This window comes from Puntigrus tetrazona, unplaced genomic scaffold (genome assembly GCF_018831695.1).
Source record: "Puntigrus tetrazona isolate hp1 unplaced genomic scaffold, ASM1883169v1 S000000373, whole genome shotgun sequence".
In the NCBI taxonomy this organism is placed as follows: Eukaryota; Metazoa; Chordata; class Actinopteri; order Cypriniformes; family Cyprinidae; genus Puntigrus; species Puntigrus tetrazona.
This window is the reverse complement of record NW_025048028.1, coordinates 836,250-849,601: the sequence shown is the minus strand read 5'-3', so window position 1 is coordinate 849,601 and position 13,352 is coordinate 836,250. Positions and strand designations below refer to the sequence as shown.

At 36.8% G+C, this 13,352-nt stretch overlaps 1 protein-coding gene across 43 annotated transcripts in view; it reads right to left on the bottom strand.

Annotated features, from left to right (window-relative positions):
• Positions 1-13,352, bottom strand: part of LOC122333736 (calcium/calmodulin-dependent protein kinase type II subunit beta) — a 58,574-nt gene that overhangs the window by 34,543 nt on the left and 10,679 nt on the right. For 34 of the 43 annotated variants that reach the window (XR_006248666.1, XR_006248668.1, XR_006248667.1 and 31 more), the window contains exons 3-6: positions 12,189-12,248; positions 11,906-11,960; positions 10,127-10,192; positions 2,654-2,726 (exon numbers count right to left, since the gene is read on the bottom strand). Coding sequence is in view for 40 of the 43 variants with exons in the window: in XM_043231492.1 (XP_043087427.1) it covers positions 2,654-2,726; positions 10,127-10,192; positions 11,906-11,960; positions 12,189-12,248 (254 nt within the window). In the remaining 3 variants the exon portion in view is untranslated. Of the gene's footprint in view, positions 1-2,653; positions 2,727-8,097; positions 8,171-10,126; positions 10,193-11,905; positions 11,961-12,188; positions 12,249-13,352 lie in introns of all 43 variants that reach the window. The other 9 variants (XM_043231450.1, XM_043231459.1, XM_043231453.1 and 6 more) reach the window with 1 other exon arrangement.

Here is a 13,352-nt window from a genome sequence, read left to right as displayed (position 1 = left end):
AAAACATTTTGCATTTTCTCAACTTATATTTGAAGCTGGTTGCCTTAAAATTTTAAATATTTCCTAGACTAGAAGGAAATGTAGCAATATAGAATATAAATATTAAAATATATTTATTTCAAGACCTAATGCAATTCATCATAAAACTGATGAGAAATTACATTAAGATTAAACATATCATGTAAATCAAAAACAATTGGAAAAAAAAAAATCATATAAATTCATCGCACTTTAACAGTGTGAACAGGTCTCAGCGCTTGAAACGTTTATAATTATGGAATTGTATTATCCGAAGATGATTTCAATATTTTCCTACAATTACACTACACTATGTAAAAATAAATAAATGCACGCTTTGTCATTATAGCAGAAGTACTAGAAATATATCTTCACCTATAAACAGGGACGTTGAATATGTTCTGGACAATGGGAAGAACCACTGATTTTACAGACCTCCGTGTGTGCAAACGTTTGCTATATTAGCTCTAGGTACAGTTAGCTTACATTAGTGTGCTTTAACTCAAAGTTAATTAGTCCAGGACATAGCAGTGTTTTCCAGAAGAGTGCTATTCATGCTGAAAAGCATCTTTAAAGTTGTTTTTTTACTGTCATTCAATCCCAGTGTTCCCTAAAGCACCTTCCTCTGAGACCGGACTGGATTATCTTTAGCTGAGCTCAGTCAATTTGACTGACAGGACGGGCTCTCGGTGATCCCATTGATGTCTGATAAAAAAAAAAAATTCGGGGGAAATTTGCTTGGTTTTTCTTTCATGTCAACATGAAATTGCATTGGCACAACAATTTACCGCCACAAATATTTACACACAACACCGACAACATTTAACCAAAGATATCAAGACAGACACTAGAGTTGATTTTGATTTCATGTTGATCATAAAAATACGAAATATGGATATATATAACAAGAGATATCCATATAAGACCGCTGAAAAAGGTTTGGGTCATTAGGATTTTTTTTTAATTAAATAAAGCTCTTTGATTAAGCAAGAATGCATTTAATTGATCCCAATTAAGAGAAAAGACTTGTTATAAAATATTTTAAATAAATGATTTTTTTGGTTTTTAATAAATGCTGTTCTTTTTTCTTTTCTTTTTAAAAAAAATTTCAAAAAAAGATTTTCAACACTGATAATAACACCACAAACGATTTCTGAAAGGTCACGTGACACCGAAGACTGGAGTAATGATGCCGAAGATTCAGCTCTGCGTCACGAATAAATCACTTTAAATCAATTAGAGAGAAAACATTTGTTTTAAATCGTAATAATATTTCTCAACATCACCGTTTTGATTAAATAAATGCATCCTTGGTGAGCAGAAGACTTCTTACAAAAACATTAAAAGAATCTTACAGACCCCAAACGTTTGAACCTGCATATAAAAATAGACAGAACATTTAACCAAAGGTATAAAGAAGTCCCACAGAGTCCTTTTTTTTTTTTTTTTTTTTTTTTACATAACCTACTGTCACTCATTTTGACATATGGGTTAATAATACATCTTCCTACTTAACACGCACATTCACACCTCCACATAATGCTCAGGGTGTGTGTGTGCGTGTGTGTGTGTGTGTGTGTGTGTGTGTGTGTGTGTGTACTGTTAAGTAGGTTATCTTCCCTCTGCTCTGGTGGAAGTTGAGCCAGGTGGGAAATTGGGTCCAGGGGAGCAAAGAATCATGGGAAACTTATTCAGTCTCGATCTCTGATCTCTTTCTTCCTGTCATCCTCATCGTGCTACAGATGCAGCTCTGAAAAGAGATGAGCGGTCTCTGTGTTCTGACGCTCAGACACCGTTGCCATCTGCTGGAGCTATTCGCGGAGCTCAGATGGCATCTCGACGTTTCGGGCTCATGGTTTGAAAAGCGCTCTGATTGAGAAACCGTAGGATGGTGCGAAATGCTCAGCGACCTTGAGCCGCAACCGGGGGGAAAACGACGCTGTAAACGCATCCAGGATGAGATTTGCATAACCTGATTCTTTAAAATCTAAATAAAAAAAAAAGAGACTCCTAATCTGAAGCAGGATTGCAAAAAGAAGCAACATGAAATCAAAACGGACCCTATTTAGTGTATTTCAAAAGTGAAAGTGATTTAATTCTGGTCCAGAATGAAATTGTATGTCTTCAAATTAATTAACAATCAACAACAACAACAAAAACATTATCCTAAATAATAGCACAATTTACATTTTTATGCCAGACGTTGACATCCATGCACGTAAACATCATGCCAAGCGAGTATTAAAGAGACCGTTCACCCAAAAATGAAAGTTCTGACATCATTTGTTCATCCTCCTGTTGTTCAACCTGTATGAGTTGCTTAAAAAAAATATAACATTTTAAATTTGACGGCAAATAACTAAACAGTTGCTACTTCTATAGTATGGAATAGTACTACAGACAAGTACCAGAAACCCAGAAGAAAGAAATCCGTTCAGGTTTTGTACAACATGAGGGTGAGCAAATAAAGCATATTTCAGTTTTGCGCGGCTCACCTCTTTAAGCCACGCCCCCTACTGTATATAATCCATCATCCGAACCCCTTCACAACTGCACATCACACTTATACAGCTTATATGTGTACACAAAAGCATGCAGGACAGACGCACACATGAACGAATCACCTGTCACTCACCTTGAGATCTCGGTGCACCACGCCCATTTGATGACAATGAAGCACCGCCTCCAGGATCTGCTGGATGCAGTGACTGCATGCAAACACCAGGGGGCGCATGTTAGTCTGAGCAATGCCATTCTCTCGTGCACAGGCACAGGCAGGAGAAGCAGGGCGATTACAGCCAGCTACTAATAATATAACAGGACATCTTCCTCCCGAATTAATGTCAAACGACTGTTGCCAAGCATATTAACATTTTAAGTGACTCACTCTTCCAAAAAACTGTCTTGTAAATTTTCGTAAGTGTGGCAAAGACTTTTACCTACAGAATGAATCTCCATGTCAAATTTCATCCCCAAATCAAAAGAAAGAAAGAAATTATATAGACAGGTGCGTCATTTTTGATTGTTGTCCATTACAAGAAATTTTTACTTATTGAGTGAAGGGACACTGATGATGAAAAGTAAAGTGAAGTTGAACATATAATACGTAACAAAGGTTTCTTTTTGCATGAGAACACATTGCCTCGCAAATTGCGTAATAAATTTGTGCCAAAGAGTTTTTTTTTGTTGGTTTGTTTTTTTTTGTTTTTTTTACATAGGACTAATCAAAGGGAAAACAAAAATAATCATTAATGTATTTTAGAAATTAAATAAATGATTCATTTTTTTTACATTTTATTTTTGACAATAATAAAGCATTAAAGAATTTTTTTTTCCCTCAAATTATAACTCATAATCAAGGGGTCAAAGTTTATATACTTATTTCTTTCTGTTGATTTAAGAGTAAAATATGACGTAGGCCTATTTCATGATATTCACCGTTGGATTTATCTTTTCTTTATAAAAAATAAAGGGTTAATATTCAAACGCATTCAAAAATAAGATAAAATTAACTTGGAGCTTGAAAAAGACAACTAACGTCACCCAAAACAGACCCTTTACGGGTAAAGAGAGACACATTAATGAATGAAATAAATTCTTGATGCTATAAACACGCATCGATGTTTTTTAAAACAGCAGACACAATGATTTTCTTGCGTGCAGAAACCCTGGTTTACTGACACAGGAAGCTCTAGCTAACACTACACGCTAAAAACTGCTCTAAAGTGTGAGCCGATCTCACCACCCACGACGAGAGCGAGCATCAGGAGAGAGAAGGTGAAAGAGAAAGACTGAGCTCGACTTGAGAAAGAAGAGAGGTAAGACTGGCAGGCGGCCCCGCAAAGGCTGCGGCGCTGCAGCGGACTGGACTGTGTTTTTTTGGCAGTTGTGTGGTGAGACAGGCTGGAGGATATGTACCGGTGTGTGAGGAGAGGGAGGTGGACGGCGTGAGTCAGCCTGTGTAGGCGTGTGCTGCTGATTTACTGAGAGAGAACATTTGTATTTGTGTGTGTGTGTGTGTGTGAGAGAGTGTGTGAGTGAGCACATGTTGTAAAACTGGAACACACAAAGATGTTTTCTAGTACTTGCGCAGTAGGACTCCTGAACTACCTTGTTTTTTGAGGCCAAACGCGTTTCAGAGTCATTGCTAGACCTGGATGTCACTAAAAACTAAACTAAACGTGTTTACTTGCATAACAATATTCAGATTTAAATATGTAACTGTTTTCAAAAAAAAAAAAAAAGTAATACACTTCTGACTTCTGAGTAATGACTACTTAGTTTAGCACGTCGCTAAGATCCTCATGTTTCTAGCACGTTGCTAACATGTTCTGCAAGATGCGCTAATGTGAATTAACATGTTGCTAGCATGATTTAGCTAGCTTCCGGCATTCCTAACATCTTTAAGAATAATGTTAATTGGCACGTTTTAACACTAATGTCAACATGTATCAACATTTGAGAATGTTAACTTGTTCTTAGCATGGTGTAGCACTATGCTAACATGAATTGGCATGTATTTTTAGTTGGTTATCTAACGTCTATGATTCTTAAGTTGTATATTAGCATTTTTTTTAACAACAAACGTACGCGCGAGTTCTATCTGAGAAAAAAAGGCTTTATATTTTCCCTGCAAACGCTAGAGCAAGTGTGATTTTCAGACATTTGAAAAGATTTCGATTTCATTATCACTTGATCTGACGGACGCAATCAAAAAAAACAAAAAGAATCACGGACTTAACCTCCAACTCCGCTCTAAACACGACCACTGAGAGCTGAACTCGTCTCTGGTCGCACAGCAAGTTCATCGATATCAATCGAAGCGCAATAAAAATGACTGATGGCTGATTTGGCCCAAAGGTAGCCAGCTGAAGAGCCCCTAGACTAACATTGTTTGGTTCTCTAATATACCTTAAAAAGATTCGGCGGGAAAGAAAAACCACAACTGGGATCTCTTTAGAGTAGTTATAATATAGACAATCTGATTTGGATGGAGATGGAGTTGTGCTATAAAAACATAGTAACTTCCAAAGCTCAAAACTTTTTGGATTTATTAAAAGACAAGCTACAGAAATGATCCTAAGAAATACTTAACACATCCAATAACTCAATCCGAAACATAGAGCATTTTATTATAATGGCTTTCGGAGCATATGACCATAACTGTTTAGAAAGCGATGCGATTTAATAAACAGCAAACTGAGATTTTTATATGAATTCAAATATCGAATGATTTTTCTTGGAATTTTAGGAAAATAAGCCGAGACAAAGTTGGTTAAATGCCAGATCTTGGTATAAAAAACAGCAAATAAGAACAAGCTACATAGGCAGCTTTTTATTTATTAAAAACAAAAATTAAATGTACAAAATCAATGCCATTATTTTACATTTAAAATTGTGTTTGAAGTTTTTGCACAAATCGTAAAGTCTGAAAAACATACGTTTCACCCAAATTTAATTTGTCTTAATGAAATTTTAAACATTTTTATTGTTGCTAAATAAAGGAGATTTACAATTAAAATTAAAATGTCGTGTGATTATTTCTTAAAAAATAAAGTTTTATGAACAGTAGTTGTAATAGTAGCCTATCACTTAAATTATTCTTAATAGCGGCAATATATTTCTGGCACAACATCAAAACCAAACTTTTATTTTGGCGGGTTGCCGTGAATACCTTTACATTTGTGTAATGCAACGGTAAAATGCACGGAAAGTTACTTTCACAGCAGTTCTGGAGACGTTGCTCACCTCAAACGTCACATGCTTCAGTATATGTAGTAAACAAAACTGAGTCTACTCGGATCTGCTGGTACTTAAAAAAAACAATACTGGTACCGTGACATTTACTTTTTTAGTACCGACTGCGTACCAAAGTACAGGGTCTTTAGACAAAGACTAACACCAAAATATCAGAACTTGCACCAGCCTACTTCATTAACTTGGATTGCTTTATGAGCCGAACCCAAACAACAAGCCAAAAGATGCTTAATACTAATAAAAGGACATGGCATCCCTTCAAGCCGCACTCTGGAAAGCTACCAACTTTGTGTATCAGCATTACTATGCAAGAAATGATGAGATACATCTTGACTCTGTTATTAAGAAAACTGTTTTTATTAAAAATAAGAGTAAGCCACATAAGCAACTTAAATGCAAATGTGTTATTGCGGAAACAAGCCACTTTCCAATCAAATCAGGCCTATCAAATGCATTAACAGGCCTGAGCCATGTGGCCGAACAGAGCAGATACGGTCATCAGCTTTATTCGAGCGTTTGAATCAAGACCGCATTTAGCTGCTAGACTCTTAAAGAGCCCTTCGCTCAAGTGACTATTAAACAAAACAGCAGCACTCTGTCATCCTCGATGCGAGGCTTGAATGAAACAATGCATTACACGCACCCGAGAATTAATGACACTGTTTTGAAACAACAGAGAAGAAGAAAGACAGCGAGACAAGAAACAGAGAAGACGCAGAGGGTGAGGAGATGCTCTCAGCGCATCAAGAGCAGTACAGCTGTTTTCACAATAGAGCATCTGGTTCATCTGACCACACAAGGCTGGACTGGTCAATGGGGGTCAACCCATAAATATATCTTATCCATCCCAGAAGGGTGCCTAATAGGAACTTAAAGGGACAGTTCACGCAAAAATGAGACTTCTGTCATTTTAAACCTCCTGAAGTCTCCTGAGCAAAGTCAAAAGAGCAATTGCTGACTATTTTTTTCTCTGTCGGCAAGTCGGAAGCCGAATGAACTTAAATATTCAGCAGGATAAAATTAAATATAAATTTTAAACTTAAATGAAATTAAATTTTGTCTTTGCAATTAGAAAAAAAAAAAAACTAAAACTGATTAAAGCAATTGTTTTAAATAAAAAAAAATAAAAACCCACATTAATTACCCAAATAATAAAACAAAAATAAGTGGTCATTTTAAATATTATAAATACTGTACCTGTATACAAACAACACTAGAAAATCTCTGGTTTGGGTCAAAACAGATCCCAGTGGCTTCCTCGATATAATAAAAGCACCTCTTCTCAAAATAAATTAAAAAAAAAAAGTCAGCCATGCAAGTTTGGAAACCCATGAAGGTGGTTAAATAAAAGACATAACCCCATTGTTTTTGGTTTTTAAAAAGGCGCAAATTCCTACCTTTAGCTAAAAGCAATACAGCCAAAACTGAGGCACAGGAATTAAATGCCCTGCTTTTTTGCCTTTAGTTTGAAATTGCCTTCACAGGCACTTCTCTGTACACATCTTCATTTTGAATCAGAGCCAAATAACACGTAAAAACTGACCTGTGGAGGAATTCAGACCAAACTACTTGCATGCTTCTCATCTCTCGCAATTCATCCACAATGCCCTGTGCATTTAGTAGTAAAACTAAAGCAACATAAAATGTTTTCAATTGTAGGTCTTCTCCTACACCGTTTTTTTTTTAGCTAAAAAAATAAAAAATCAAATTAATTAATACACGCACACAAAATATATTTTGTGAATTATTTTCTTATGTTATGTTAATATCCTAATGATTTTTGCCATGAAAAAAAAAAAAAAAAAAAAAACACATTTTGACTTATACAATATATTTTTGACTATTGCTACAAAAAAAAAAAAAAGTTAAGCTTTTATGGCTCATACAGTGGGGAATTGATTTTCATATGTCCTGCTGAAATTCTGCTTGTAATGTAATCCAATGAGATCTTTGTAACAGTATAGTAGAAACGTGCTTACAAAATGCACAGAAATATCAGTTGTTGCTGTATTATGTCCCAATAATATCTCTTGGTAAGATGATATTTAAATACTGACCCTGTTCATAAATGTGTGCATCAAATATGATACAGTAGGCTTTATAGGGTTAAGCATGCAAATTCTCTGCGAACTGTAACCAATTCGGCAGGGAATCGAACTCGGGTTCAGACCAAACAATCAAAAAGTGAGTGAAAACAGCCACTGAATGCAGAAACACACCAAAAGTCCCAGACTGTCAGTTCAAGACAGACACACAGGGCATCTCGAAACAGGCAAGAGTCACATGACACATGCAGTGGGCCAGTGCACTTCCCATACTGACCTTCAGGTCCCTGTGCACTATGTCATGATGGTGAATGTGATTGACACTCTCTAGAATCTGATGGATACAATGACTGCAAAGACAAGCGAGAGAGGAGAGGACAGAAGGGAAAGAAAAAGAAAAAAGGAGGCTGAGAGAGGAGTGACGGAGGAGGTGGGTTAGTCACGGGGAGACGAGCGCAGGAAAAGAACAACCCAGATAAGAAAGACTGTTTGATAAGAGGGTGATGAAATGAGACGAGTGATAGCTGTGAAGGCCCTGATGTTACACCACGCAGAACAATAGCAGAGCAGCTGGGCGGAACGCATCATTTCCTGTGAGGGCGCTGCCGTGGGATGGAGAAATGGAGAGAAGGGTGGATTGAATCAGACGGAATAGAGCTGAAGATATGGAAATGATCTCTGTGTGTGTGTGTGTGTGTCTGACAGCATGGCAGTTTCTGACAAGCTATCAGTTTTTTTTTTTAAACATACACATCTAATATGAGGTCAGCAATAAACACGGCCCTCTGAGTCTGACCCGGAAACAGTGTGAGAGTGTTTATGGTAGGCTGAGACAAGTTTTAAACATTTGGTTTTCTGTCATGTGATCTCGTGCTTTAAAGAGGTATAAATGGAAAACATGATTTAAACAATAAATTAAAAATGAAGAAGAATTAGTGAGAAATTATTGATAATCACAGACCCATCAAAGAAATTTTATTAGTTTAGTTAATTGTGTTAGTTAATTTTACAGCTTTTCCCAAGTTTTCATTGTAAATAAATATATACATTGAAATAATAATCTTTCTGTCATGTTTTATATAAAATATATTAATTATTTGACATCAATATATATTTATTAAAATAAAAAAATATATAAAATATAAAAATATATATATAAATATATAAAAGCAAGGATTAACTAAATTGTCAAAAGTTACAGGAAAGACACACAAATGCTTCACAGCAATATTTGGTACTTTTCAATAAATTTGAAACTTCGCTGCTTAAGTTTAGGTATTGGGTAAGATTAGGGGTGTAGAATAAGGTTGTGTAGAATAATAGAATATTTAATGTAGAATATTTCACAATTCGAATATTTTTAATCAAATAAATGCAGCCATGGTGAGCAAAAGAGACTTTAATCGTTCTTACTCTCTCTAAACTTTTTATTTCCATAAATTTAGCTATAAAGAAACATGATTTTTTTCATGTTTCTAAAGCGATTGATCAGACTTCCAAACAATTAAATGGCAGAGACCTCTTTTTTTTTTTTTACCTAGGCAATCGCCTAGCAACCCATAGCGACAGCATAGTAATGCGAAGAAAACGGTCATTTTCCTCCCAAAGCGTGAACATCCGTTTTCCGGCGCTATGGAAACAGTCCGAGCTCAAATCGAGCATGTGCGGCACCGATTATGAGCCGACGCCGTAATTACGTGCGTTAATTAGAGGCCTACTTTCAGCCACGGCTCTAGCGGAGGCAGGTGGAGGGTCCGCGGCCCCTCGGGGACGGATACATTACACCGTCCCGACGGCATCGTGACACGTTTCTACCCACGAACATGGCCGATGAGCTCATGTATTCCAGCAGTCTCAGCGCTCGCCGGCTCTTGCGTTTCCTCCCTCGGTAAGCATCTCTCGTTCTGTTTCTCGCCGTATCTCTCACTCCCACGTGCGTACCCACACAGTCAAATTGATTAAAGCTTTTCTCCTGAGGGCGACTGCGGTGTGTATGAGTGTCTGTGAGAGGATCTGATGCAGAGAGGAAAACAGGAGTAGATGGAACGAAAAAAAAAGAAGCCGATGGGAAAACCGGAGGAAAGGGACCTGCAGAAGTAGACCGCCCACGCTCGCCGTCTCAGAGAGACACTGCCTCATCCCTCGTATGATGCAGACAAAAGTATCACTCACATGTTACACTAGAACCTGTGCAAAACATACGCTTATCTCATTAAAATGAGTGTGAAAGAGAAGAAAGAAAGAATGGGGCTTTGGAGGATGGAGGGGAAATAGATGGGACAGCGAGAGAAATATGACTGTTTTACCTGGCGTCAGCTTCACTGTAATATTCTCTGGCTACGATGTCTTCAAACAGCTCTCCGCCCGTAACACTGCAGGACAGAGAGGAGATATCGGTGCCACCATATTCGCATTTATTCTGTGATGACTTCAAGTCAAACAAAAAGTAAAATAACAAGGCAAACTAAATTTTAAAAATGTAATAAAGAATGTAAAGTTATTAAATATTAAAATAAGTATTAATAAAACAAAATATGGTATCAAAACGAAAAAAGTTTCCAAATGTGCTGCTGATATGCAATACTAAATGTAAAAATAAAACTATCAATAAAATATATATATATATATATATATATATATATATATATATATATATATATATATATATATATTTTATTTTTATTTATTTATAAAAGATATACACATAAAATAAATAAAAATACATTTAAAATAAAATAAAATTAATTATTAGTATTATTATTGTTAAAAATTATAAATGCAAAACAGAGCTATTAATAAAACTAATATAATAATACAAAAATCTTAATTTTTATAAAATAAAATTTTTGAAACTTTTAATTAAACTAAAGTATGAATTTAAAAGGTCATGTGTGTTAATTTGTACTTTTTTTTTTTTTTACAATCACTAACATAAGATAAACACTTTACCCTGTGCTAGGTAAGGTCTCGCTGGGTTGAAAACAGCTTGAGAACAGATTGACACAGCAACACTGGCTCAACCAATGGTGCAGTCCTTAATTATACTGCAGAGATCACACACTTTACACAAGCAAACTAAAACAAAATAATCTACCAAGAAAATAATAAATACATAAAGCAGCATTTATTAGACCGGCACAATTAAGGAAGACAAACTAAAGACCAGTGTCGCTGTGCATAACAGGAAAAAGAGAAAGAGAAAAAGAGAGAGAAGAGAGAGAGAGACAGGGAGAGAGAGACACAGAGAGAGAGAGAGAGAGAGACAGAGAGAGACACAGAGAGAGAGAGAGAGAGAGACAGAGAGAGACACAGACAGAGAGAGACAGAGAGAGAGAGAGAGAGAGAGAGAGAGAGAGAGAGAGAGACAGAGAGAGAGAGAGAGAGAGAGAGAGAGAGAGAGAGAGAGAGAGAGAGAGAGAGAGAGAGAGAGAGAGAGAGAGAGAGAGAGAGAGAGAGAGAGAGAGAGAGAGAGAGAGAGAGAGAGAGAGAGAGAGAGAGAGAGAGAGAGAGAGAGAGAGAGAGAGAGAGAGACAGAGAGAGAGAGAGACAGAGAGAGAGAGAGAGAGAGAGAGAGAGAGAGAGAGAGAGAGAGAGAGAGAGAGAGAGAGAGAGAGAGAGAGAGAGAGAGAGAGAGAGAGAGAGAGAGAGAGAGAGAGAGAGAGAGAGAGAGAGAGAGAGAGAGAGAGAGAGAGAGAGAGAGAGAGAGAGAGAGAGAGAGAGAGAGAGAGAGAGAGAGAGAGAGAGAGAGAGAGAGAGAGAGAGAGAGAGAGAGAGAGAGAGAGAGAGAGAGAGAGAGAGAGAGAGAGAGAGAGAGAGAGAGACAGAGAGCAATATGGATGGGGGAATCCTCTAGAAGAGAGAACACTGGGGCTTCGGGGGGAAACCCCTGCTGCAGGATTTCTCTTCGGCTGGGCAGACCGGCTCTGTTGCTATGGAAACTGGCTCTCGAGCGAGCGGGAAAGAGAGAGAGAGATGAAGAGAGATGCGAGGGGAAGGTAGAGTGGGTGGGCGTCTGTTGAAGCGCACCGAGCAAAAACAAAGCCGAGAGAGAGATATTATGCGCCATATTATATGGAAGTACTTACAGGTCAAATAAGAGGTAATGGAAGCCTTCCTCTGATATACTGTCATGGAGCCGCACTGCATCAAAAAGAAAGAGTAATAATATCACAACATGCTTTCATTTGTCATTTAGTCAAACAGCACAGTACGAGGAGCGCTTTCATTGGAAGAAAGGAACAGGCATGCTTTCTATATTAATGCCCCTCGAGATGCTTTCAGCTCATTCAAACCACCTGCGTCCTGAATGATGGATTTCACACGGATTTCATCATGAATGGAGAAGTTTATTTACTTTAATGGACTCACCGATATTGGGATGCTTGAGCAGACGGCAGATACGGGCTTCCCGTTCCAGCTTCTGGTGATCTGGGAAAAGATTTGGGCCCGTGTTAAGCGTCACGTATTAGAGAAATTGCAGATGGGGAGTTAAATAAGCCTTTTTTTTTAACCAATTAATGGTTCGCAGATGGGTCAAGATGTCCGCATCAAAACAAATGGACAAAAAAAATATTTCTTAAGCATAGAAAGCACACTAAATGTAAGTAAAGGGTCTAGTTGTATGGTTTCAAACAACTTTTTGTCATTCAGTGTAACACAATAGTTACGAGAACATTCAAACAACATGCTTATTCTGTACATATTAAAATACCTGAAAGAATAAGGTAGTATATTAAATGATATTGTGTTTTAAATGAGTGGAAAAAAAATCTTAGTGACAAGTGGGCAAAACGTAGGATAATGGCAAAAGTAAAAAAAAAAATTGTATTTGGGGTTAAAGTAATAAGTCTTTTAATATGTCATTAATTGATTTTTGTTGCAAGTACGCCTGACAAAACGGTTCGACTTTTTGTCTTTGACCCAGACATTTTTTTGTGCCATTTTATGAACTTTGAGGAAGTTTAGTTACTATGAAACCAGCCCTTTCAGTTTCACATGAACTTTAGTTAACCGCAAGTTAAGAAACCAAACAGATGCCAGATTACGATGTACACGGCCAATCAGGGACATTAACTAAAACCAAAACCATAAAAAAAACGAAAAGCAACATTTCTCATTTTCACTTAGCTTAACTTGAAAAGTGACAAACTAAACACCACAACTGATCTAAAATGAATACAATTATACAGACCAAAAAAAAGGAAAAAAGTGACATTAAAAGTGTTTAAAGTCTAACCAAAGCTACAGTTCATCATTCAAAAACTACGGTAATTAATAGTAAAAATAAATAAATAAATAATACTACAGTTCATAATATTTTTTTTTTCATTCAAATACATGTAAAATAAATTATTATTATTTTTTTATTTATTCTTTTTTTTTTCTGTGATGCAAAGTTGAATTTACAGCATCTTTACTCCAGCCTTCGGTGTCTCAGGATCGGTCTCGGGTCCGATACGGTCACTTCCTGCAGGTCGGGTCTCGATCGGATGAGCTCCAGTACTGTGCGTGTATTATTCTGCTTTATTGTCG